The following is a 27,985-nucleotide window of genomic DNA, read 5'->3' as shown; positions in this document are numbered from 1 at the left end:
AATCAAAGGGTTTTTCAACATTTAAACTACCTTTTCCAATCGACTTTTTAAATCGACTTTTTAGGTGTATCCGTAATTCTGCGTTATAAGGTTGCATCCTAATATAAACTTTTTCCTTCTATAATTTTCCCATTTTTACTTGTGGGACAAACCCTAAAGTAGAGTGGAAAGAGAACGTACGACACAGCAATATCCAACAAATGAAAGACCGCACACTCTTCAAATGTACCAAAAGCATGCTTTATTGGAAGTTAGAAAGAAGACCACGAGTTGCTTCTCTCACTTATTTATATGCATATGTACAGATATATATGTATATGAACAAGAAACCAAAATCCTCATCTTCTCAATCTATTCTCTCTCATCAAAACTTCCTCCTCAAGAGGAGTCAGAGCGCGAGGAGGAAGAGGGGAAGATCATGAGCTGTTCTTCCCTGTTGTATTTGATATCTTGTGCCTGCTGGTTTGAGATTCTATAAGCATTGGTGAGCACTTCAATGGGCATCCCCTTGATAGCTGAAGTGTAACCCACAAGTGGGGTGTGGATGGGGAGGTCCGAGGTCTTGATGGCGATCCACTCAATTCCTTGGCTTCCGGCCTTGCACATGGATGAGAAGAACTGAGGGACAACGATTACATCGCCTTGTCGGACCCTGTCGTCCATCACTTTCTGGCCGTTGGTGCCGATAATTTGGATCTGGCCCTCGCCGCGGGTGATGTAGGCGATCGTGTGCGCATTTGTCGACCAATGAGGGGCAAAGATGGCGTTCTGTGGAGAGATGAGGGGGTGGCGTTCGAGTTTTTGATCAGAGTGGAGGTAGAGATGTAAATAGAGAAAGAAAGAAAGACAGAGGCACATAACTAACAAAGACGGACTTTTGAAAGTAGGAGGAAGGCATGATAGTTCATTTGGAGAGAGAGGCTCTATAATTGGTATAAGGACCATAAAAGTAGAGAAAGTAAAGCAATATAGCTAAGTACCTTTTGAAACATTAGTTACATTGTAGGTGGGAGAAATGGAGTGTTTGCAAGTGTGCTAATGGGGTGTAGACTGTAGAGAGATAAAGAGAAGATCATACCGAGTACAAGCCCACTTTCTGAGCACTCATGTCCAAGATTTCTAAAATAGGCAGGTTCTTGCGGTTGATGGTCTTGAGGCGACCACCTTGGCGCGAGTATATATCAATATCTCTCAGCGTGTCAATGTTTTGCCTGATCTTGACGTTGCAGTACAGCTCTTCCAAACCATTCACACTCGCTCCCTCTCTTTCTCTCTCCTCTTCTTCTCTCTCTTCTTCTTCAGGGATCAGAGCTCTCATCCCCTGTTTCTCAACTCTCACAATCAGACCTCTCTCATCCTCTCTCTGAATCCTTTGCGCCAATTCGTCTGGAATGCCGAATGATTCGGCTAAAAACCTCGTGTCGATCTGAGGCAAGATTGTTTGAATGAATCTCTCTCTTCCCTGCTCTCCTCTCCTCTCTCCCTCTGTACTCTCATATCTCTGTTGTATGTTTCCTGCCTTTCCATTTCCCTCCTGCCGACCTCTGCCTTCTTCCTCTCTTCCTCTCTCTTGCTGACCCCTAGGTTCCCCACCAGCCAGATAAAATTGCTGAAAAATACCAACTAAACCAATTCAATAGGGACTGTTCAATCTTTATCAAACATGAACTATTCAACGTCTTACCCAATTTTTTTATTTAATTCCAAAATAACATTGAAATACGTGGTTATGAGTTGGAATAATTGACGGCAGGTAACACGATAAATAGATGATAAATTAAATGTATTTCGATAAAATTTCTCAAGAGAAAAATACTCTTCTAATAGTAATTTTTAAAAAATAATATCATTATATTTTAAAGTAAGGACTAGGATCCCAAACCACTACTAGGGTCACAGGCAGGAACTCGATTCGGCCTGTTCTGTCTAAGAACTATCATGTAATTATGAGAGAGAAAGTTTGTCTCTCTACCCTAAGTTTGGGATCGAGCTGGTTGATCTTGTTGGTGAGATCGATAACAGAGAAGGCGATGAGCTCTTGAGAGTTGTCATCGTTGTAGCACCAGTGGGTGACGCCGGGCGGAATGCCAATGATGTCTCCACTTCGAATGCGCTGCACCTGTTGGTGTTGATCTCTGAGCCTTCTCTCTCTGGTTTGTCCTCCACGTTGGAATGAGCGTCTCTCTCCGCTGCGGAATGATTCTGAGCAACCTGGGGCTGATAATCCCAGTATGCCGCTACCTGCCATGAAATAAACAACATTCTTCTTACTTTCTTCCACCGTTGAGAGAGAGAGAAAGTGAGTGATGTGAGACCACCCCCATCTTGTCGTTTTTTTTTTTTTTTTTTTTTTTTTTTTTCTCTGGATATACAACTATTCCACCTTTTCAATATCAGACAGGTGGAAAATTCCCCAATTTTTTGAAATTTTTTGTTTAGATTAAAAACAAAATGAAATGAAATGCATGCATTAAGCTGGGCCATGAAATCCCTAGCCTATAGGTTACATTTCTTGGGTAGTTTTTTGTCTAAGTCTTTTCTCTTCTTTTTTTTTCGGTAATTTAGTGAGGATAACTAGTACCTAACCGTTTTGAAATAGTTAGTAGTTTTCGAATGCATTAATGTTTGTCACATAGTGATTTAAAAACTGTCCAATCGTAGAATTGCCTAATTGGACTTGGGAATCAGTCACACCCCATATAGATTCTTTCAATCGTCTTAGTCTAGAAGAGAGCTGGCGATTTACTACCATAAGTAAAATGATATTTTTCTACTGTAAAAACATTATTTTGCTATATTAAAAATGCCAATTCACCGATCCTGACTGGTTTTTGGCCGGTTCGTTATTTTTACACGTGTCCTCTACGCTGGTTCACAATTTTTTTTGGATAGTAAAATAATGATCCGGACTGCCGATTCATCGATCTACATCGATTTTTGCAATGTCCGATCCGTATCACCAATCCTTTTTTTAAATCATTGGTGTAACGCTTAGATAGTCAGGCCGCACAATCCAGTGCGGTTTTTTGGTACTAGTGCTGATGGAGTATGGGTTTACCTTGCTCAATGTAGACCACACGAGGAGCAGGAGAAAAATTGGGGAGAGAGAGAGAATTGGGCTGGATGGTATTCCTCATGGCTGCAACACCCGCGCACTGGAATTGATCCTCGTACTCATCCCAGAGTTCGGTAATGCCGCCCTCAGATCGAATGATCCGAGAAGCCTGGCTCGTCGATATCTTACTCATCCTGCATTGTCGAGCATCATCCAGGCTTCTCTGCAACTTGCCTCTGTAAGAGAAGGCACAAACAAGGAGAGAGAAGAGAAGTGAGACAAGAAGAGACTTAGAAATGAGAGCCATGGTTTAGAGAGAGAAAGAGAAGTTGAAGTGAGAGGATAGTTAGGGGTGAGAGGGGTTTATATAGTGTGGTGGGGGGTGGTGGAATCTTTAGTGAGAGAAAGCATGTGGCAGTTGATGGTGTTAAGGTGGTACATCTCGCAAAGATTGAAGTTAACGTGGTGAGAGATATTGGATGCAACAAAAACACTCATCTCTACGTGGAAAATCACCACAGTTTTTTCCCCTTGGATTTTTCTACTTTAGAGATTGAAAGGGTCATTAACTCGTACATTTTGGACTTTATCTGAAAATAGTTGAAAGATATGCTGCTCTCATGGGATGATACTGTTCATTTGCTCCCTTGGTTGATAAATCTCTAGCCAAGAGCACCCTATATTTTGGGATATAACCTCTAGAGCCTAGATACCATCCTTGAAAAATAAAATTTTCAAATCGTATGTTGTATATGCTTGAAGAAAAAAACGCCCCCCGAGATTGAATAGGGAATGTTCAATTTCCGAGGGCAACACCTAAGTGTTGAAGAACTCAACTCAAAGTTTATTTTTATTTTATTTGTTAGAAAATAGTTATATGATTATTATTAATTGGGTCCCAAAAATTAAAATATAAAAATCTTCCAAAATTTCTCTTTTATGGAGAGAGTTAATGTACAATATACTCTTGCAAGACTATGATGTACGTGCTCCTGAAAATATTGTCTGATCATTTATTTTGCGACACTATGTTTACCATCATCTTTAATTGTCATATGTGAAATCGGGTATTTGGGGTTATAGTTTTCTTTACCCTTAGTTTCGGGGAATGATTTTCCGAGACTATGTAGTAAGTGACACACCAAGTTGCCCAATGGTTTGGGGTGATAGCTTTCTTTAATAAATAGTCTTATTATTTATTTTTATGTTAACTTTTTACTCTAGATAATGAATTAGTGAATTTTGTAAATGGGTTTGCTCAATGTTTGAAAAGATATCAGTATGGATCAGAAATTGCCGATCTGGATTGAGGATTGATCTTGATTGTGTCGTGCCGATTCCCAGTTGAAATTGGCAGTTGGATCTTATATATAGTACATAATATATACAGTAATGGTTTCTTTGTCAAAAATATATGCAGTAATTTTTCAATGCTTGAAAAAATATCAATTTGGAATGAAAATTCCCAATCTAGATCAAGAATCGATCAGGACCATATTAATTTCTAGTCGAAATCAGGGATTATAAATAATGTATAATTATATATGCAAATCTCCAAGGAAAACAATATCAGCAATTATTAAATAATTTTAATAAGTGTTATAAACCAAAAAACGGTCAAAAACAAAAATACACAAATGTCCCTTTTTTGCTTTTTGTTTTCTTTTAAGTTCATCGAATGGCTCAGTCGCCAGCCCAATCTAGATCGTTGATCTAGCCGATCTCAAGTAAAATTGGTTAGTGGGCATCCACTACACAGGTCTTGATACCTTGATTTTACGTCTTAACAGTTAGTTAAGCTTAATTTTATTTTTTTGGCGTAAGTCAGATTAATTCGTAGTATTCATAGAGATTATCAACAAAGTCACCATTTATCTTTTACACAAAGAAGTCACAAGAAAAAGACGATTTAGCACAATTCCGTATCTAAGTTGTTAAAATAACACAGTCAAATGCATTCAGTGATCTCTATCCAAGCATGACCAATTCTTATACCTAATAGTTTGCCTAAAGAACTCAATTTTATAACGAGAATTACTTGTTGGTGTGATCATACAAGATATTCCATATAGAAACAAGTTCCATATGTTAAAGTGGGAGAAAAATTGTTGAGTGAATTATACGGACATAAAAAATTATTAAAACACGAATGAGTCAATTTTGGGTTAAAAATTGCGCCGTAGGTTGGTCAACATTAGGTTTTTTATTTTTTTCAAAATTGCCCTTAGGTCTGAGGATACCATCCTCAGACCGCATTTTAAATTTTTTTTTGAGTTTTTTCGATAGAAGGGTTGTGCCCTAATGCTTGGAAAAGAATCTAGTATGTCCGATGCTATCATCATCGGACGACCTTTTGTGGTACTTTACAATGTGCTTCGATGTTGGCATTCTTTGACTGCAAAGACTGACTTTGTTAAGTATTCAGAGGCAGTCTGAGCTGCCCATTCTCAGACCATCTTCTTTGGTGCTCTTTAGGGCGGTTCGAGGTTGGCATCATCAGACTGCATTAGCTAATTTGTTTGCTAAGAAATAAGGTGGTTCGTGGATGTTAACCTCGGACTATCTTTTGGACTAGCACTGCCCCTCACGTTAGGGAATTGCCCAATTAATGAAAAACTAAAAATTACATTAAATTAAAAGGCAATCCGTGGATGCCATAATTGGACCTAGAGGTAATTTTGGAAAAATAAAAACGTATAAGTTGACCAACCTTCTGCGTAATTTTCATTCAAAATTGACTTATTTTGTATTTTACTTTTTTGCGTGCCCATAAGTAAATTACTCAAAATTCTAACTGAATTTGAGTAAAACAATATATTCCTCGACCAATTAGACATGATTGTATACCATAGAAAATGAACTCTTTAATTTTTATTTTTATATTTTTTTAAAAAATAATTGTGGTACCTATTACAATGTTGATTACATCAAAGGAAAGAACCTTGCAAGATGCCTTGAAGGCCAGAGGTTTTTTGTTTCAATTTTATTTCCTCAAAAATCAAGTTTTAGCCCAAAAGACTGCAAAACCATGTCTTCAACACATTTTATACATCTCTTTATTGCTGGTGGGTGCGATTGAACGGTTTTTGGGTAATCCGGCTTATGGAACTGGCAAACTCCAAAAAACGATTTTCGACCCAAAATCGTATATAACATCGGCAAAGTTCTAAATAGGTGAATATCTAATAATAATAATAATAATAATAATAATAATAATAATAATAATAATAATAATAATAATAATAATAATAATAAATTTACGTTGTTCATCCCAAAGGGTTGTGTTGTGGCGTCGAAAAGTCCAAATCATCTACTATTAATGGGGATTATAGTTTTGTTTATAACATATATATACTTTTCTCTAAGAGTAATTTACGTATGGATCTTAAAATTTTAGGTAAAATACAAATTATTCTGTTTATAGGCGGAAATTACAAAGAAGGTTAGTCAATCTACCTTTTTTTTTTTAAAAATTGCCTATAGGTCAACCTGAATTTTGATTATTATTATTTTTTTTTTGTTAGTAGGGCAGTGCCCCAATCTTCAAGGTATTGTCCTACAAATGAAAAATCTTAAAAAAAAAAAAAAAAAATTCAAAATTCAAGTTGAGTGAGAAGTAATTTTGAAAAAACTAAAAAAAATGGGTTGTCCAACTTTTCTTTGTAATTTTTACCTGTAAGTGAAGCATTTCGTATTTTATATAAATTTTTTGGAACCGTGCATAAATCACTCTTTCTCTAAACATGGCCAAAATTCCTACAACATCGCTATCACGAAAGAAAAATTTTATATTTATTTTCTCATAAGTGGAAAGTGAGCGAATCCAAAATCTACGGGAATACTGCACTCTTCTTACGTGCCATGCAAGGGTCCCTTTGCTCTCTCCTATAGGGGCCAAGCTCTGTCTCTTAAAGCCCAAAAAATCCTGCAATCTATAAGCCATAATAGGATGACCATAAAAAAGGGATAAATATTACGTGTATCGTTGATTATTTATACAAATATCACCATAGTTTCTTGCTTGTTCTCTAAAACGAATGTCCTTTTATTTTTAACAAAAATTATAATACCCTCAAGGTTTTGAGAAATATTTGAGTGGTGATTTTGACTACTATCATTAAACCTAATAATGACAACTCTTAAATGCATTGAAAACTCTACATAATACAAAGAGGCCGTTTACTTTTTGCACAAAAAAATCACGATCACTTTCACAGCATTAGGTTTCTCATGTTTCTCTAAAAAATGATCTTTTTAACCCATTTCTTGAAATAATGCAACCGGTTTCTAAACTTTCGCATCACTTGAGGACTAAGCACACTAGGGTGCAAAGTTAATATGGATGGCAAAAGAGGAAGCAAAGAGACCCACGAGATCCACCTTAAACCTAAAGGAAGTATGACCCAAATAGCCAATCCAAATGCTAAAATCACACATAAAACCCCTATTTCTCCCATGAATTTCCCAAGTAAAGGAAAATAATGACCAAGCCTCGTCCCCATACCAGAGCTAGCAAAAGTTAGCACTAAAAAGATCACAAAGGCGTCGAAGTAATCCGGATAACGTGAAAAAACGGCTGACGGAATCCTGCTACAACCGGTGTAGTCGCACTGACCGCTCACGAGTTGTACAGCAGCCGCAAGAGTAATGGCTGCGATTGTTTTGCTCGAAATCGTGGAATTATGCACGAATGCTGGTTCCAAGCGGTGCAACTGCTGAGATTGTTGACGCATGTGAAGGGGAGGGCCAAATAGTGGTACATGTGACATAGAAAGATTATGAGTTTGAAGCTGCCCAATATTTGTAGGGAATGCTGCCCTTAAAATGCTCTTAAACTTCTGTGGAAACAGAGAAACCAAAGGGATATGAGTATAGTAACACAACGAACTCAAGCTTATATTAAGATATGACGCAAAAAAGCAAAATAACAATTTAGCACCAAGGGTTTACCTATTCACAGTAAAGCATTGTTAACAATCTGAGAGAGGGAGAGGGAGAGAGATAGAGAGAGAACCTGGTAGAAGAAACGAAGGAGAGTAGAGAACCCCATACTATCTTTTCATATGAGCCACCCCCCACCCCCCCATATTTATAGTGGACGATTGCGACAATCAAAGGGAGAGAAACAAAATGGACAGCCCCACCCTAGCTTTCTCCATGGGAACCACTTAATTAGTCTGGTGGAGAATTCTAGTGGAGAATTCTAATGGAGAATTCTAGTGGAGAATTCTAATGGAGAATTCTGGTGGAGAATTCTAAGTCCATGCTAAACTTTCGCCCTTTCTTCTTTTTAGGTAATTCAGTGGGGCTTCAGAATTCCAAGTCCATGCTAAACTTTTGCCCATTCTTCTTTTTAGGTAATTCAATGGGGAAGCTCCTATTTGTTTTTGGAAATAGAAAAGGAATTAGTTTTTTTTTAAGGTGTCAGTGGATGGTGATAGAGAGATGTCCCAACCTTTCTCTTTGTTCTTTTTTTTTTTTTTTTAGTGATTTACATATATACCTTAAAACTTTATGTAAAATACAAAACACTTCGTTTATAGGTAGAAATTACAAAGAAGGTCGGTTAATCGGTTTTTTTTTTTTTTTTTTTCAAAATTATCCCTTGATCAATTCAATTTTTAAATTTTTTTAAATTTTTTTTAGGTTTTTTTTATCATTAGTAGGGCAGGGCCCCATACTTTAAGGCTCCGTTTTTCTAATGAGTAAACTAAAAAAAAAAAAAAAAATCTAAATTCAGGTTGACCAAAGGGTAGTTTTGAAAAAAAAAAAAAAAGTTGATCTACCATCTTTTGTAAATTTTACATATAAATGAAAAATTTTGTATTTTACTTAAAATTTTAAAATCAGTATGTAAATCACTATACTTTTAATTTTATTTTGTTTTATTTTTCTTCAGGTAATTAATACACCCCCTATCCATTTTTTATCATAGATTAGGAATTATGCGGGCCTTAGAGAGAGATACCCACGCTAGCTTTCTGTAAGGGGGAAACTTACAATATTTATGGTGGAGAGGTGAAGATTCGACACTTACATCATCCTATTTATGCTCGAATTAATTAGACCTCCAAATCGACGCGTACATCTTCTCTTTGTGCCGCCATATTAGACTTATGTAGGGGATGGGCCCCACCTTGGGAAGCAATGCGCCGCTTTCATGGACTTATCCTAATCAAAAGGCTAAAAGAGGTCCCACAAAGGTAATTAGCGTTAAGCGTAGAGAAAGGGCTGGAGGCGCCGTTTTCTAAGGGTGGCAATGGACCCAGACCCGACCCAAGACCCAACATCCAGACTTAACCTGGGTCCGGGTATGGATCCAAGAATTAGACCCAACAGTTCGGGTCGAGTCCAAATATCGGATCCAAACTCTATTCGGGTTCGGGTCCATGTGGACCTGACCTAAATTGTGTTATTATACAAATAATATTTAATATATTATTTTTAATAATATTTAATTATAAATATTAATATTTAAATATCATAAATCTATGTTATATATATATATATATATATATATATATATATATATATATATATATATATATATATATATATATATATATATATATATATATAGGTGTGGTTTCATAAGGTTGCAACCTTAAACAATCCATTTAAGGCGCACCTCCAAGTTTTATCATAGCGTATAATTTTGATGTAAAAATATCTTGAGATTATCTCAAAATCTATTTTCATATTTAATTATAAAATTTTAAACTCTAAAAATGATTAAAATCAAGTAGATCTATCAACATATGAAAATCTTTAAAATGGACGGTCTAGATAATGTTTTGTAAGATGTCATCATTTTTGGGATTCAAAATTATTTCTTTTTTCATAGTCCTACATCTCAACATCAAGATGATCAATTAGAGAGTTTTTCAATATTAAAACAATCTTTTCCGATGGATTTTTGAGGTGCATCCGTAGTTCTACATTTTAAGGTTGCAACCTTATATAAACTTTTATATATATATATTTAACATAATAGTAAATATTTTTTTTTTAATTTTGGGTCGGGTCCAATCAAGTCCCTACTGATCTCTTGGACTTTGTCTTAATCAAAAGAGGGTGGCAACAGGCCGGCTAGGTTGGCCCTTGTCCCTATAGGGCCGGTCCAGGCCCGACCTTGGCTCTCTTAGAGCTGGATAAAATCAGGGCAGGGCCGAGTCAAACTGGGCTGGTACTAACTCTAGCCTGGCTCTTAGACCACAGTTTGTAGCCTAAGCCCCACTTTTTTAGGGCCAGGCCAACCTGTCCAGAATGGGCCACCCGGCCCATTGCCGGCCTTAGTCTTACTTGCTAACTAGAATTAAGTGTTAAAGAGAGAGCCAAAGATTCATGGGATTGGTAACTAGAATTAACGTTGGTGTGTTGAGATGGAGATTGGGGATTAAGGTGGAGAAAAGAGAGTGCGGCTGCAAGAGTAGGCCCCATGTAGGTAGAGATTCACGTTTTAGCCGTGGACACGGTTTTTAAAATCCTGTTTTTGCAATGGATTTTTGGATTTAATTTTTAAGGATATTTAATTTCTAACATGGAGATCATGAATATAAAAAAAAAAAAAAAATTTTAAGAAATGAAAATAATGATTTTATAAAAAAAATGTTTGGACCATTAGTTTCAATTGTTTTTTGATGGACCATCTATTTGCATTCATCTTTGAAATAAATGCTCTATACCTTAGGACCGTATATCGTAGAAATATGAAACAATTTTCCTTTGTCCATTATCTATCAATCTGAAAATCCAAAGGAGGAATCTCCAACTGTACACCGGCTTCTATAGAAATTTCGTGCATGGTTTCCTGTAAGTCTAGAGGCGTTAGCTTTCTTGAAGTTTATTATAAGACCAGGCACTTTGTTAAAGTTGATACAAACCTATAAGAAATGCAAAAAGGTCCATGAAAAGTGTGACAAAAGGTATTGTCCCCCATATTCTCTCCTCTCTAACCGACGCACTTGCAAAACTCTTCTCAATTTTTATATAAAAAATTTTATTCTACTTATTTTTAGTTAGAGCAAGAGCAAGGACAGTTGCAATCTTATGAAATAACAAGTACTCCCATGCTGAGAACTTTCACTAATAATTTATTTTTGGCGTGTCATAGAAAATCTGATTAGAAAAAGAAACCCTCGAGTTAAGAAATACTTTTGTCTATATCGAATCTAGGAATTTGAAAGAAGGGAGACCTTCTCCTATTTTGAGGAATATCAACTTTTAAGGAAACTTAATCTTTTATCCCAAATTTTTTTTGGATATCAATATTTTTATAAAAATAATTGTCTTTACCTTGTTGAGATTATAATCACAATAATTGAAACATGCATATCACATGTCTCTTACTATGTAAGGTGTATTACCAAACGAAAATAACTACTTAGATGACAGTTAATATTATCAGGAGTAGACTATCTTATCTGAAATTAATTTACTATGCATAATATTATTTTATTAGTTGTCTAGTATATACCTTGTATTTTATAAGATTATTTCCTAGTTGAACTAATTAAAATTTTTTAACTGTTTTTAGTAATTTGTGGCTAAAAATGTGATTTTTGACATATTACTTTAACAAAATAAAACTAGCTTTTTAGAGAGATCAATTTATGTATAAATTCCTATAAGTTTATCTCATATACTTCTATGAGCCAATAAACATGCAATTCATTATTAGGATTGATTTTAATGAAATAGTGGATCATAAGTGGTAAGAAGACACCCAATCAAACCCTACATATAAGTCTTTTAAATTCGTCTTCATGCCTTTTTTTTTTTTTCTCCAATTTTGCTTAGATCTCCGTACTCGAGAATGATTAATCTTACATGTAAGTCTTTTAAATTAGTCTTCATGCCTTTATTTTCTCCAATTTTGCTTAGATCTCCGTACTAGAGAACGATTAATCTTTGAATTCCCATATGGTCTTCTTCTCACATCTAATTCTCAATTTATATATCTAAGAGCATTTAGTAAAGGGAAAAAATTATATAAAGTTGCAATATTAGATTGTGAAAGGTTACTATAATCGCCACTGTCTGTTTTATTTGGTGATTTAAATTTGATACTAACTTAGAAGATATGCTATTTTTTACACTATTTTAAAATACAGATGAAATCTACATCCTCTAATTAAATTGATCATGTAGAACATCGCAACCTTACTTCTAAAAGTAAAGTTGCCACCTTGTACAAACCTCATATTTTAATAAATATAACTCCATATATATATATATGAAATATTCTCTCTGAAAAGTGATTAAAAAATTGGGACTCTCATTTTAAATATTTTCTAATATTTTAATCAACTTTTCATATATATATGTATATGGTAATGAAACTCAAATTTGCAAAAAATAGCTGAAATTTGCAATTATTTTTTTTTGGCATAAATTAATGAAAAATAAGAAAAGAAAAAACTTTTCGAATCAACAAATATCATCATCATCCTTTTCATCATCGTCAAAACCCTATACCAATTATTTCGGTGGCTAAACATATTGTGTTATGCTATTTATCTCAATCAAGGATCATATCCTTATTTGGACAATAAATCACCATATCTCTTGTTATTAATTCCATCCATTTCCTTTTAGGTCTTCTCGCTACTTTTTTAGGGCCTTCCACTTGAACCAAATCGTTGTTCGCTAACTTTATAAGGTATAACCTAAGTTTCACTCCCCGAGGCAAAGATGCTTCGCACCATTGATAGACTACTTAAGATTCAAAAGGCGCTACCTAGTTTTAGAAACTTTTGTCAATCAACTAAGTACGGCGAACAACCCCATGCGAATCCACCAATATTATGATCGATGTGGTACATGGCTAGCCCCCTAAGTCTATTTTCACTCATTTTGTCACCTATTGTAGCCACCCTTAAGTTCCTTCCAGTGTATTTATTTTGAATTCTATCATTTCTTGTCCTACCACTCATCTATCTCTATATCGTCATCTTAACTACACTAATTCAATAAATATGTTGTTTCTTGACCACCTAATGTTCCGTCCCCAAAGGCATAGTTGGTCCTACAGCCGTCGTATAGTACTTCCCCTTCAATTTTATTTGTATTCGGCGATCACATAAAACTCCATAAGCACACCTCCACTTCACCCACCCAACTGTAGTTCTATGTGTGACATCCTCCTCAATTTCTCTATTTCTCATGGATTATCGAACCCACAAAAGAACAATATTTTTTAGGTACTTCTTTGGGATCAATTTTAATTACTACCTCATTTCTACTCCTGTTGTTACTAAACTTGCATCTATTTCTTCTATCTTAGATCGGTCAATTTTGAACCATTTGGATTCTAGGGCATCCTTTTAAAGTTCTAACTTTGCATTAACACCATCTTTAGTTTCATCAATCAACTATGAACAATATACACCATGGTACCTCATTCTATAGATACCTAGTTAACTTGTTCATAACCAAAGCAAAAACATATAGGCTCAACACTGATCATTGATGAAGGCTTACTGTTACTGAAAACTAACTTGTTTCTCTCTTATTTGTTCTCAAACTAGTTAACACTCCCTCGTACATATCTCTCACCAAATCAATATATCCTATAGAGACTCCTTTTTTTTTCCATCACCCCATAAAATTAATTGTATAGGTATCTTATTGTATAGTTTCTTTAAATCAATAAAGACCATATGAAAGTATTTTCTCTTTTCCCTAAACTTCTCAACCATTTGTCTAATTATAAAAATAGCTTCAATTGTTGATATCTTTAACATAAAACTGAACTAAGTTTCCAATATACTCGTTTACTAGAGCTTCATATACAATTTTCTGGTTGTGTGTTATATTTTTGGCACCTTATTTTAATGTGGCACAAATTCTTTTTAAATTATAAAAAATTATATTAAAACAAAATTAAAAAACCACTCTTATTGTCAATAGAAAAGAAAATATTGAATCCAAAGGCACCTTATTTGTTTGGAATCTACAATGTAAAGTTCACCCAAGAAAAGAATATACCATGTCAAGATGTATTACAATCATTCTTATTGTCTATAGGAAATAAAATATTGAATCCAAAAGCACCTTATTTGTTGGAATGTCCCATGTAAAGTTAACCCAAGGAAATAATCTTTTTTTATTCTAAACTTTACATGGTACTTAGCATAAATTTACAAGAAATGTCATTGTTTTCTATACTGAAATAAAAAAAAAAAAATATTGATAAAAATCCGACAATGTGCCAAGGTACCACTTACTATGCTACTAAACATGGATGATATTCTATTCCGATACAAGAGTCGTGCAGGTGAAGCACAATGAGCAATAGAGAACAAAAACGTCAGGCCTTGTCATGAAAAACAACAATTCATGATGGGTTGGCACCTGGCACTTGCCTCTCTTTTTACATGCTTAAAAAAATAAAAATAAAAAAATAAATATTAGGAAATTGCATAGTCCATGGGATTTGCCTTTCCAAGCCAACCGAATGGTCACCAAAGATTCGGATAGAAAGAATAACGCTCTTGTCTTTTCCTTGAGACCTTTACAATGTGATTATACTTAACTAAAAGATTCGAAAAATGTTCAAGAATATAATAAAAGGAAAAATTACGTAAATATCTATTGAATTTTCTGATATTATAAATATATTTAAAACCTTTTGTTATTACACAGATATCAGTTTTTTCAACCTTCATAATATATATATTTTTTAAAAAGACGAAATTGCCCATTTTCGATTTTGAAAAACCGACTTTTTTTTAATTTTGATTTTTCAATAACCAATTTTTATTTTTTTTTAGGTTTTTCAATCTCTCTCTACGCTTCACCCCATGGATTTTGGACGCCGATCTCTATGGTGGGGTCAACAAATTTGAAGGAAGGCTAGGAGCTGTCGATCCCTAACAATGAAGGCGAGGAAGAAAACCAAGACGCTGGTGAGCGTGCAGTCTAGATTATTCATTGATTCTCCCAGTGAATAATCTAGAGAGAGAAAGAATCATCCATTGTTCATTGCATCCCCCAATACTGTTTCAATGATCTGAACTAGTACGTGGTCCCTTCTAATATTAAGGAAGAATGTTTTTTATAAGGAATCTTTGTGATTGCCACTTTACTTCATTTTAGAAAGTCCACCGAATATAATGTATAGTGAGAGAATGGATAAACATATCGACCCAGAGGAAAGAGAGAGAGGGGGGAGCAAAAATGGTGAAAAACCATTTTGGGGAGTGGACGGTCAGGATCAAGTGATGCCCATCGATGCAAGGTTGTAGTTCGCCCTCCTGCCGTCGATCACAAGTGAAGGATCAAGGCATTCCCTCATGGCAGCATCGGCATCCGTATAGATCGGTATCCAAAAACTGTGCGATGAAGGGTAGAGAGAGATCTAAAATTCCAAAAAAAAAAAACGATTATTGAAAAATTAAAATTAAAAAAATTTCTGTTTTTCAAAAACCGAAAAATAGGTAGTTTCGTTTTTTTTTTTTTTCTTAAATATTATCAAGTTAAAAAAACTGACATCAGAGTCATAACATAAAAGTTTGAAATATTTTCGTACTAACAAAAATATAAGGAATATGTACGTAATTTTTCTAAAATAAAATTAAAAAAAGATGTTCTCCTTTTTAATGTCACTTTGCGTGTGCCGTTGAATGACTATCAGGGTTGTTGAGGAGGAGAGAAATAAAACAGGAAGATTCTCTATCTAGCATTTTATGTGACTGTAGCACAGTGTTCGACATCCCGGCTGGTCTGAACCACATCCCGGCTAGTCTGAACCCGGAACCGGCCTCTGGCAGTTCGGTTTTGTTTTAGGTGGTTTTTGTGGTGAACCTCCAAGATATCGAATTTTTTTTTAAAACATTTATTAAAAATCTAAAAAATAAGAAACTTTTTTTTGCAAAGATTAGAAAGGGTTTAGACCATAAATATTTATTTTTTACATTTTCTCTCTTTTTTAGATTGTTTCTAAAGTACTCCTGAATTATTTCAAAACACCCCATTCACAAATTGCTTTATTGAAAACCCATTTTTTCGCTACTTTTTTAACTTTATTTAGATGTGTTTTGTGTAAGGAAAAAGTTTATATAAGGATGTTACCTTATAATGTAGAACTACGGATGCCACTAAAAAATCCATCGGAAAAGTCAGCTTTAATGTTGAAAAACCCTTTGATTGATCATCTCGACATCGAGATGTATGAAATAAAAAAAAAAAAAAATTTTAAGTATTAGAAATAGTGCATTTTCCAACATATTATCTACACCGTCCATTTTCAAGATTTTTATATGTTTATAGATCTATTGGATTTTAACCATTTTTGAAATTTAAAATTTTATAATTAGATAAAAACATAGATTTTGAGATAATCCTAATAACATTTTACATCAAAATTATATACCATGATAAAATTTTAAGGGGCACCTTACCTCTACACCTATGGAGGCGTCCGTATGCGAACTGCACCCTTTGTTTAAACATACTCTAAAGATAATTTTTTTAGTTTTTTGATTTATGTAGTACTTTTTTTTTATATATATAACTTTTAGCTGGGCCAGACTTTCCCGGATTCTTAGTTACCCATAATTGGTTCTGAATTACCTGGACCGAACCATGTTCGGGTTCGGAGCCCAGTTTTTGCAATCGAACACTACTCTAGCATGCATGATACATAGCGCTTATTGTATTATTTGAGGTGTTAACAAGGTCAAATCAGATCGGCAACAAAACCGGTGAGATGTGTAGTTTAATTAGTAATATTAGTTGGTTGGATTTTCATAATTTTTAAATAAAAATAATATTAAAAAATATAAAATATATTACAAAAAGTAATGGAACCAAATCGTTCGGTCAAGATTTGCCAATCTGTTTAGCTAAAATAAACCAAATTTTCATTTGGACCAAGTTTCGACCAAACACAAATTTTACTTTTAACCAACCCAACCAAGGCACTGGTCGGAACATCCTGGCCTCTATTATTTAATTTTGCTAACTATGATTCTTTGTGACAATCTCTTACTTAGTTTGCCAACTCTGATTCTTTGTGACATATAAAGAGATTGGTCTTGATGGAGTGGATTGTAATACAAAGACTACTATGCACGGGCGGTGTATGATAGATGGCTCCCCACCGCATATTTCATGTGACAGTCAACTTAGGTTTATATTGGTTTATGGACAGTGGATGCCTTTCTGGAAAGGCCCCAAGAATATATGGGGATCTTGCTTTACGCATTGAATATTTGCTCAGATAAATTAAAAAATTTAGAATTTCACTCCTCAAAAAAAAATTGAATCTGTTTTAAAAATCGTACTACAAAAAAGAGTAACTTTTAAGTATCAGAGCTTGTAACCAACCAAACCTTCAGAAAGTTGTACTAGCTGCTAAAAAATTGACGATTGAAGTTGGAAAACTTAGACTTTGCATAGTCGAGTATGTTGTGGTTAAGTGCTTTTTAACAAAAAGGAAAATTAATGTAAAGATGAAAGCTCATAGGAGGTAAAGGCCAGGATTTTTACAACTCATTAATGATTTCAATTGAATTTTATTTGAAGATATAGTATTTTGTGTAAAACATTTGCAGAAGTTTTATGAAATATAATATTCAGCTGAATTTTAGAAAAACTCTGGCTCAGATAAAATGAATTGTATTATGGGAAATTAAGCAAAAAATATAGCAATTTTACTGGGCATCAAATGGAAGTGAATGTATGCAAGGAGATATTTAGTGCGCATGATTCAAAGTCATGACTATTCATCATCATCATCAGATTTTTTTCTCAACTAATTGAGGTTGGCTCTATAAATCCTAGTTCGTTATTCTGTCTATCAAGGGTCATACTCTCGGTGAGGCCATAAGTCTCCATATATTTTCTCATGACTTCCCTTGTTTTTTTTTAGAAGTCATGATTATTATAAGCATTTATTTATGGGAAAGTATAGAATGAGACCATTTACCTTTGATATGAAGTGGTCACATTAATATTGACCATTTGATGTGAAATTGGGTAGCTGCAATTATTTCATTGACCAAGCTCAAACTTCAAAAGAAAATTTCTCAAACTTTGTGATGCATGCAAGCTATCAAATTTCACATCAAATGGTTGTAAATGATTGTGACCACCTTATATCAAAGCTAAATGGTCTCAATATATATAATCCTTATTTATCTAACATTTGTGTGCATGTGTATGCGTCGTATACGTGTTTAGGTGGGCGCAAGGGGCATGGGATAAATAGTTGAGTCAATCCAAAAAACAAATGGGTCTCTATATTGTAATCCTCATTACCATTTGGGATAAGTAGTCGTGAGGGTCAATGGCGCATGATAGGAAATTGGATGGTGAAAAAGAGAGGGTTGGGGCCCAACAGCTACGGTTCTCTTGATTACCATCTAACCCATTGATTGGATGATCTCCTGTCCACTTATCTAGTGTGGTCATGCAAAGTGCACAATCTCACATGAAAAAGGAACACGTATCCATTGTGGTCATGGGAAAGTGCACAATTTCCCTTTGGAAAAGGAAAGGCAAGAGATAATTATGAGCACATAAAGCATGCTCCTACGGAGCATATCGTATATTAACTCCCTTAGGACGGTGGTGAGAATCGAATGCTCGGAAAACCCAAGGGTTACTCCACAAGGTTCGTCCACGGAGGGTGGGTCAGGGCCTAAGAACAGGCTGAAAGGCGTAATTGGTGGATAGCAGGTAAATATTTCCATAGTACCCCTTGTTGGTCTTAAGGGACGAAGGAGGCTATAAATTTAGATTATTATCATGGTTGAGATTACCGAACCTTAAATTTTAGATCGAAAATACATCTTTGAGATATATTATAGGGAGTCCACACAAAATAGTGTGAGTCGACTGACACATCAAACACTTTTTCCTTTTTTTTTAAACAAGTAGACTTGATTGTTTTATTTATTTGAGGTTTTTGCCCGGTTCCAAGGTTGCATCCCTAAAATTTGGGATGTAAAATATATCTAAATTTCTCAGAGGGAGTAGATGAATTGTACACTCCCAGAGGAGTAGGAAATATTTTGGCTATGATCTAAGTCTCGCACTCTCTCTATGGAGAGACTGCGTGTGTGGAGGTATCTAACACCTTTTGGAGGTGTTTAGGGCCTAATTCTAAGGAGCTAATGTGTAGGGCTGGCAATGAGACAGGCCAGCCAGCCTTAGACCAAGCCTGACGTGGGCTTAGGCTGGCCAGAGCCAGGTGTGGGCTGCATTGATTAGTAGACTCAAGAGAAAAATATAAGGAAAATAGGGTTGACCCGAGCCCTAGGAACTAGAGTTTCTAACTTGATTTCGGCCTAGTTTGGTACTTGTAATACATAATTGGGCTTAGGATAGGGGTCTCTCTTACAAGAGCTCAATTCTTGCCGCATAAGAAATCTAAAGCCCCAAGGTTACAACCCAATTTTCCAACCCCAAAAGTGCCTAGGGCTTTGGGTACTTTTGCAACTTTGATCACACAGAGTAGAAAACTAAAGGGCAAATTGGTTGTGATTTCAGGGGTGAAATATAGGTGATTTGCCTTTGGGAGCCTAGGGTCACCTTAATCATTATATTCCTTACAATTTTGCTGGATTTTAATAGATTCATATCTATTTTCTATCCAGAAGCTAGTGGAAAATTAAGTTGAGGTTATTCTGCCTTAAGTTACATCTAAAAACTCATCATATCCCAGCGGTTATGGAGATTTTATTAGCCAAAGGTCATTTTATTGCAGTATTTGTTTTAGGTTTTATTTGGGACTTTTCAATCTTGAAGACAGCCATCCAATAGGTTATTGATGCAAGTAGAAAATAACACGGGAAAAATAAAAAATAAAAAGTTGAGAGAATATACCTTTTCTCAAGGTCTATAAGGGAATACACCCCAAAACAATCTCTTTACGAGACCAAATATCTTCATAATACCAAATTTTATTAACTCATTCACTCTAATTTACAATGAAAGGAAACCTCCCTTTAAATAGACTAAAGAAAGTAAAGATAAGCAAAAGAAAAACCTCTCTATACGCACTTTCCTATTGCACTTTCTTTTTTTATCTCTCCTCCCTATTTTCTCTCATCTCTATTTTTCTTCTATTTAACTTCATGTGCTAAATAGATAGCTACGTTTTACCAAAGCATCCTATTGCTTTCCGAGGTCTTTATCCAAAACCCTCGTATCCTACATTTTTATCCAAAGCCGTATTATTGTGAAAAGATAAAACTCCCATTAGATTTCATCTTATCCTATTTACATTCCAAATTAAGTAACCTAACCAATACAAGATAAATACTATTTACATTCCAAACTAAGTAACCCAACCAAAGCAAGATAAATACAATATAAACTCATAACCACCAAATAAACTCATAACTACTAAACTCATAACCACCTAATTATCCATGCGCACTCCCTAAGCAAAAGAATAATTAAAATACCCCCTAATAATCTAAACTAAGATAATTCTTAAAAATCCCCACCGATACAAGACAAATACAATATAAACTCATAACCACTTAATTATCCATGTGCACTCTCTAAACAAAAGAATAATTAAAGTAACCCCTAATAATCTAAACTAAGATAATTCTTAAAAATCCCCAAAATATAACCCTTAATTAAAGTATGTAAAAAAATCCAAATTAGGTCATTCATTATTTTGATAATATAGGAGAGTGCATGTACAAAGGTTTTTCTTTTGCTTATCTTTTCTTTTTTTAGTCTATTTAAAGGGAGGAGGTTTCCCTTCATTGTAAATTAGAGTGAATGAGTTAATAAAATTTTCTCTCATGAAGAGATTGTTTTGAGGTGGATTCCCTTGCAGACCTTGAGAGATGGTATATTATCTCAATTTTTTATTTTTTATTTTTCCCGTGTTATTTTCTCTCTGCATCAATTGGCATCAGAGCGGTTTATTTTTCCCGTGTTATTTTCTCCCTGCATCAATTGGTATCAGACCGGGTTAAAATGACTTCAATGGAGGCACCCCTCGAAAGATTACAGTTGTTGTTGACTCAGGAAGTTCAAACCCTAGTGGAGAAATTTAAAAAGTTATTGCCTTAGCTGATATAGTAGAAGAGCTCACGCAGAAGGTCGCTCAACTTTAGTGTGAATGGAATTTGGAAAGTAACGTTGGAGATCAAGGCAATGAAGGTGAATGAGATGACTTTCATCTCATTCCTGTTAAAAACGATATTCCTGAGATCATCGTTCCTATAAAAATAGATATTTTTTAGATCAAGTTTCCTATCCATATCGAAAATCAAGTGGAAAATCTTATCTCAGAGTAAAAGAGTTAATAAAATTTCTTCCCGTGAAGAGATTTGGTCTTGTCAAGACATTGTTTTGGGGTGGATTCCCTAGAGAGATGGTATTTTTTCTCAACCTTCTTTCTTTTTATTGTTAATTTTTTGGTTTTATTCTCTCTCTGCATTAGTTATATTGATGTTCAGGGAATTGAGTGAGGAGCTTATCTGCAAATTTTTTCAGCTCCAAATATTGTATAGTTTGGGAGAAATTGAAGGCGAGGCCACCGAAGGTAATCCTCCTAATGAAACATGGTCATTTTGCAAAATGACATGTCATAGCATGCGGATGATGTCACAATTGCATGAAATTCCAAACGTGGTCATTTTGCAACACATTATCTAAACCGTCTATTTTCAAAAAATTTATACATTTATAGATTTGCTTGATTTAAACCATTTTTGAAGTGGTCTTGGCAGGTCCAAAAAGTATTAATAAAAATTTAAAAACTCCAAAAAAATAAGAAAAGTATATTTAAAGCTTGATTAAATAAACCACATCCACATGAAATTGAAAAAATAATGAAAAATAGATTTTAAAAAATCAATTTGTACCTAGGGGTATTTTTTAAATATTCCAAAAAGTTGGGAAAGTATAAAAATAAGTATTCATGGCCAAAACACTTTCCACCAAAATGATAAAAGACATTTAAATACATATTTCAAACAAAGCTCTTATTTTTTGAGATTTTATTTTGAATTTTTTTAATATTTAGTCGGACCACTAAAAAGTAGTTCAAATCTAAGTAGATTTATAAACGTATGAAAATCTTGAAAATGGACGGTCTAGATAATGTGTTACAAGATGTATTAATTTTAGAATTTGTAATCTTTTTTTTTTTCTTGTCCGTACATTTTGAGGTCGATATGATTAATTGGATGGAGTTTTGAAGTCTTATTGACACAATACATCACTTTATTTCATACGTGGTTTCTCTTATCACATTACGTCACTTTATCACTTTTTCATGGGAAAATTCATGGAAAATTGTTTCATGCGCGCTGGACCGCATTTCTACATACGCAGTTTAGAAAGTGTAAAGCATCCATCTCAAAGATGTATGCAAGTAGGTGTTCCACCTAAAAACAATGGAAACTAACGCTCCAAATGTTTTTTATTAGAATTATTATTTTTAGTTTTTAAATTTTATTTATTTATTCATATTCATGATCTCAAAGTTAGAAATTATATGTCCTTAAAAATTAAGCCTTAAAATCCATCTCAAAAATAGATTTATTAAGAGGCCCGTATTTCTACATATGAGGGTTTGGCCACATAGAAATTGGATCCAAACTTCTTATATAAAACAAGGGATTCTATACAATGAGATCATTTATCTTTGGTACAAAGGAGGTCACAATTACTTACAACCATCCGATCTGAAATCTGATAGCTTGGGTGTATCACAAAGTTCAAGAATTTTTGTTTTGAACTTTGAAATTGGTCAATAAAATTAATGTAGCCACCCAATTTCACATCCAATGGTCAAGATTAATTATGACCACCTTGTACCAAAAATGAATGGTCTCATTATTTACTTTCCTATAGTATATTTTCCCATTATGTGCGGATATACAATGAGACCATTTATTTTTTATACAAGGTGGTATTATGAGAAAATATACAATGAGATCATTTATTTTTGGTACAAGGTGATCACAATTAATCTTGACCATTGGATGTGAAATTGGGTAGCTGCATTTATTTTATTGACCAATCTCAAAGTTCAAATTGTTTTTCGAACTTTGTGATACACCCAAGCTATTAGATTTCAGATCGTATGGTTGTAAATAATTGTGACTTCTCTGTACCAAAGATAAATGGTCTCATTGTATACAAATTAAATTTTGAATACATATAAATTATAATAGTATTTCTTAAATAAACCGGGTTGGTTCCACATTTCAAACTAGTATTTTAATTAAAAAAAAATTTCTATAAGGTGGCAACTTGTTACAAGTATAATTACAATATTTTACATCATTTAGTTTAGTTGAATGGTATATATTTGACGCTATCTTGTAGAACATTCTAGGTAAACATGTACCTCATTCAAATTTACATACCTGCTTTGTACTCCACGTTGTTGCTCTTGGGGGCCTTCACCGTGGTACTCCATAGACTATACCACTATAAATATGAATTTTGTTTTTTTTGGTAGAGCCTTGGGGATTAGAGACGGTTATACGTTTTGGAAATGGTCAATGTTTTGAAAGTATTAGTGAGAATAGAGGTTATGGCTTTTAATTGGGGCTCAGGTGGTGCTATCAGCACGCGCCCAGCCAATTTTACTATAACATACATGCTTTGGACTCCACAATGTTTCTCTTAGAGGCCTTCATCATGGTACTCCATAGACTATACCACTATAAATATGAATTTTTTTTTGGTAAAGCATTGGGGATTAAAGGCCCCTCCACATTTTGAAAAAAATCAATTTTTTGAAAGTATTAGTGAGAATTGAGTTCATAACTTTTAACTAAGGTTCAGGTGGTGCTACCACCACGACTCCAGCCCCATTCTCACTATTAAATTTGAACTTGGTATTATATTTTCCCCAAACTACCCCTCACAAAAATTAAAACTGTCCCTGCATGATTTTTAAATACCCAAATCGGAAATGCTTCTTCTGCATAACATTTGAAAGAGGAGGAAGCCATAAAGCTCCAGAGTAAGGCCCCAAATTTACTGCCTAACACACAAAATGGAAACAAAAAGAAATAGCCATGTATACGGGTGATTTTAATTACGTTCAACCCCAAAAAATATAGTTTGGAGCTCCTGCTCTCAATAAGGTTGTGAGCACCAATCAAGTGAAGATAATAAAAATTGTCTTTAAATATGAGAGAGAGAGAGAGAGAGAGAGAGAGAGAGAGAGAAATAGCTATGCAACTGGGTGGGTTTATTTATGTGACAAACCCCCAACATAAGTAGTTTGGAGAAAGGTTGCGTGTACCAATACTTATTTGGAGCGGTTTGTATAGAGCCGAGGCTCTAAACAATTAAGTAAATCACACTTTCAAATAGTGTCGAGAAATGTGGTTTCGGTACTCAAAATCTTTGTGATAGCTTTATTTTTAATTATAAAATTTAAACCTTTAAAAATATGATAGATCGAGCAGATCTATGAAAACTTGACAATTGACGGTCCAAAAATACGTTACACGGTGCATTATTTTCAAAACTTGAAATCAATTTTTTTCTAATGTTCATGCATCTTGATGTCGAGATGATCAATTTAAAGATATTTAAACATCAAAATAACTTCTTCTAGTAAAAATGTTGAGGTGGGTTTTATTTTGATTGTTTAGAGCCTCGACTCTATGAACTTTTTCAATAGGAAAATAAAAATTTCATCTGAGAGTGTCACAGCTGTAGCCAAGAAAAGAAAGACTGCACAGTATTCAAATGAACCAGAAGCATGCTTTATTTAAGAAATAAGTGTAAAAATAATAATTAATTTGCCACTCTAGAAACGAATATCACTCCACCGTACAAGCGAGGTCATCCTCATGACACCTCTCAATGAGGTCATGCAAACCCTATCCACAGACAGACAGAGAGAGAGAGAGAGAGAGTCACAGCGAACAAAAGAAGACCGCACAGTATTCAAACGAACCAAAAGCAAGATCTACTTTGCGAGGGGTGTTAAAAAAATAAAAACAACACACTTTTTTCGCGGGATAAGTAGGTGGAAGGGCGCCTCCGAATGTAGTATGTGGCGTGACAGACCGGGTTACCAAACTCACGAGTCGAAAAAAGGGTAGTTCGCTGAGTGCAAGAGGTCTTGGTTCGAATCCAACTCGTGAGATGTCTCACTGGGTCATATAGATGTCTTGACGCCTTTCTTTTCTCGTTTTCGAATGACTGTCCCATTCCATTTTTGGGAAATACGGAGTCGAATTCAGTTTTCAATCCATGAAATAATGGAAGCCCTCGGGCACTCACTCTTGGCAAGATCCGACGGCTTCTATTAGTCCATGTACAAATGAGTCACTTCTTAAAAATTTATTTTTGAGATTGATTTTTGGACTTAGTTTTTAAGAACATATAATCTCTAATATGGAGGTTCATGAATATGAATAAATAAATAAACTTTAAAAATTTAAAATAATATTTCTATTAAAAAAACATTTAGATAGTCAGTTTCAATTGTTTTTAGATGGACCATCTATTTGCATCCATCTTAAGCATCCATCTTTAAGATGGATGTTTTATACTTCGGGGATCGCAAATGCAGAAATGCAGTCCCCGCCGCATGAAACAATTGTTTTTAAAAAAATGATGAACTTTCTATTAAGCGTATGATTTTTTAAAAGCAAATAGAGCCTCACCACAAATCCTCATATGGAAAGCACTTTCGACGAGAAAAATATCTATGATGGCTCTAAAATCAATTTCTCACATGGACAATATAATTTGAAACTTAAAAAATAGTGCAAATCTTACAGATCTTGTAAACTTATTATTAGGACAAAATGGACGGTCTAGATAATTTGTTAAAATATATACTATTTTTAGAGTTTCAAATCCTATTTTTTTTTACAACCATATTGTTCATGTAGAGATGATCAATGTAAACGTTTTCCAATGCTTGAATTATATTTTTTTATGAGTTATTAGATGAGGTAAAAGCTATAGTAAGACCTCCATGCAAATCTCTTGAAGGGCGGCAGTGAAGTATGAAGACCATCAAGAACCATGTGGAATATTGGTGCATGAATCTATCTGAAAAGTTGTGCAAGACCAGAAAGGATCACATCCAAAGAAAAAAAGAGATGTGACCACGATTTATATCTCTCTCTCTCATCAAAACTTGCTCCTCAAGAGGAGTTAGAGCCTGAGGAGGAAGAGGGGAAGATCATGAGCTGATCCTCCATGTTGTATATGATCTCTTGTGCTTGCTGCTTTAAGATTACACTATATTTTTTCCCTTAATTTTATCAAATCTTGATTTTTATTATCTACAATAAGTATCAGAGCCTTAGGGTTTAAGATCCTTGTTGGCACGAGGTTTGATGAATATTTGGAGTAGCCTTTTTTTTTTTTTTAAACTGAGTTTGACTAAAACACTATATTCCTCCACCAACGACATGATTGTATCCATAGAAAGTGATCTTTTTTAAAATAATAATTGTGGTAACTAGTACAATGGTGACTGCCTCAAAGGCAAGAACGTTGCAAGATACCTTGAAGGCCAGAGGAACACAAACTAGGCTTTGGGTTTCAATTTTATTTCCTCAAAAATGAAGTTTTAGCCCAAAAGACTGCAACACCATGTGTTCAACATTTTTTATACAGCTCTTTATTGCTGGTGGGTGCGATTTGAATTCACAACCGTTTAACCTAATTTTTTGGGAAACCCGGTTTGTGGAACCGGGAAACTTCAAATAACGAGTTCTGACCCAAGATCGTATATAACATCCGAAAATTGCTAAATATGTGAATATACTGTAATGATAAAAAGTCTACGTTGTTCACCCCAAAGGTTTGTATTGTGGTATCCAAAAATCTAAATCATCCATTATTAATGGAGATCATAGTTTTGTTTCTAAGAGATACTTTTCTCTAAACATCAAGATTCTTGCTCCATCGCTTACATAAAAGAAAAACTTTAAATTAATTGAGTGATTTTCTCTTTTTAGAAGCTGTGAACCAACCCTAACCCCTATGAAAAAACCACATCTTTTTCTTACATGCCATGCTTTTGTATAAAGGTCCCTTTGCTCTCTCCCAGAGGCCCAACCTCTCTCTTAAAGCCAAAATTTCCTATAATCCATAAGTCATAATAGGATGACCATCAAAGGGATAATAAATATTAAACATTATGTTTATCCTTGATCATTCATACAAAGATCACCAACGTTTTATTGCTTAATCTCTAAAACAAATGCCTTTTTATTTTTTCCAAAAACTATAATACCCTGAAGTTCTTGAGAAATATAGGAGTTATGATTTTGACTATCACCAAATCTAATAATGATAACTTTTAAATGTACAGAAAAATATACAAAGAAACCATTTACTTTTTTGTACAACTTTTTGTACAAGGTCACAATCACTCTCACAACATTATCTTTCTTATGCTTCTCCAAACATGATCTTTTGAACCCAATTCTTGAAATAATGCAACAGGCTTCTAAACTTTTGCATCATTTGACGACTAAACACACTAGGGTGCATAGGTAATATGGATGGCAAAAGAGGAAGCAAAGAGACCCATGAGATCCACCTTAAACCTAAAGGAAGTATGACCCAAATAGCCAATCCAAATGCTAAACACACACATAAAACTGCTATTTCTCCCATGAATTTCCCAAGTAAAGGAAAATCATGAGCAAGCCTTGTCCCAGTACCAGAGCTAGCAAAAGCTACCACTACAAAAATCACATAGGCGTTGAAGTAATCCGGATAATGTGAAAAAACGGGTGACGGAATCCGACTACAACCGGTGTAGTCACACTGACCGCTCACGAGTTGTACAGCAGCTGCAAGAGTAATTGCTGCAATTGTTTTGCTCGAAATCCAGTGTTCCTTTTTCCTGTGTTCCCTCACTTCTCTTGTATAAAGCGGGAGGGCCTCGTAATTTCGCGAAGCTCGACTTTGGTAGAAATTGCAAAATACATAATAGATGGTGGGATTCTG

The 27,985-nt window shown here is 34.5% G+C and overlaps 1 protein-coding gene across 1 annotated transcript; it reads right to left on the bottom strand.

Moving 5' to 3' along the window:
- Nucleotides 1-224: 224 nt before the first annotated feature.
- LOC148781175 (11S globulin seed storage protein 2-like) lies at nt 225-3,393 on the bottom strand. Its single transcript, XM_088872116.1, has 4 exons — nt 3,059-3,393; nt 1,973-2,241; nt 1,079-1,609; nt 225-768 (listed from the first exon to the last, which is right to left on the bottom strand). The coding sequence occupies exons 1-4, from the start codon at nt 3,360-3,362 to the stop codon at nt 379-381; spliced, it is 1,494 nt and encodes a 497-aa protein (XP_088728242.1). The 5' UTR covers nt 3,363-3,393; the 3' UTR covers nt 225-378.
- Nucleotides 3,394-27,985: the final 24,592 nt, after the last annotated feature.

Source organism: Amborella trichopoda, chromosome 7 (assembly GCF_054954075.1).
Source record: "Amborella trichopoda isolate Santa Cruz 75 chromosome 7, AtrichopodaSantaCruz75HAP2 v2.0, whole genome shotgun sequence".
Lineage (NCBI taxonomy): Eukaryota > Viridiplantae > Streptophyta > Magnoliopsida > Amborellales > Amborellaceae > Amborella > Amborella trichopoda.
This window is presented reverse-complemented; position numbering and strand designations above follow the sequence as displayed.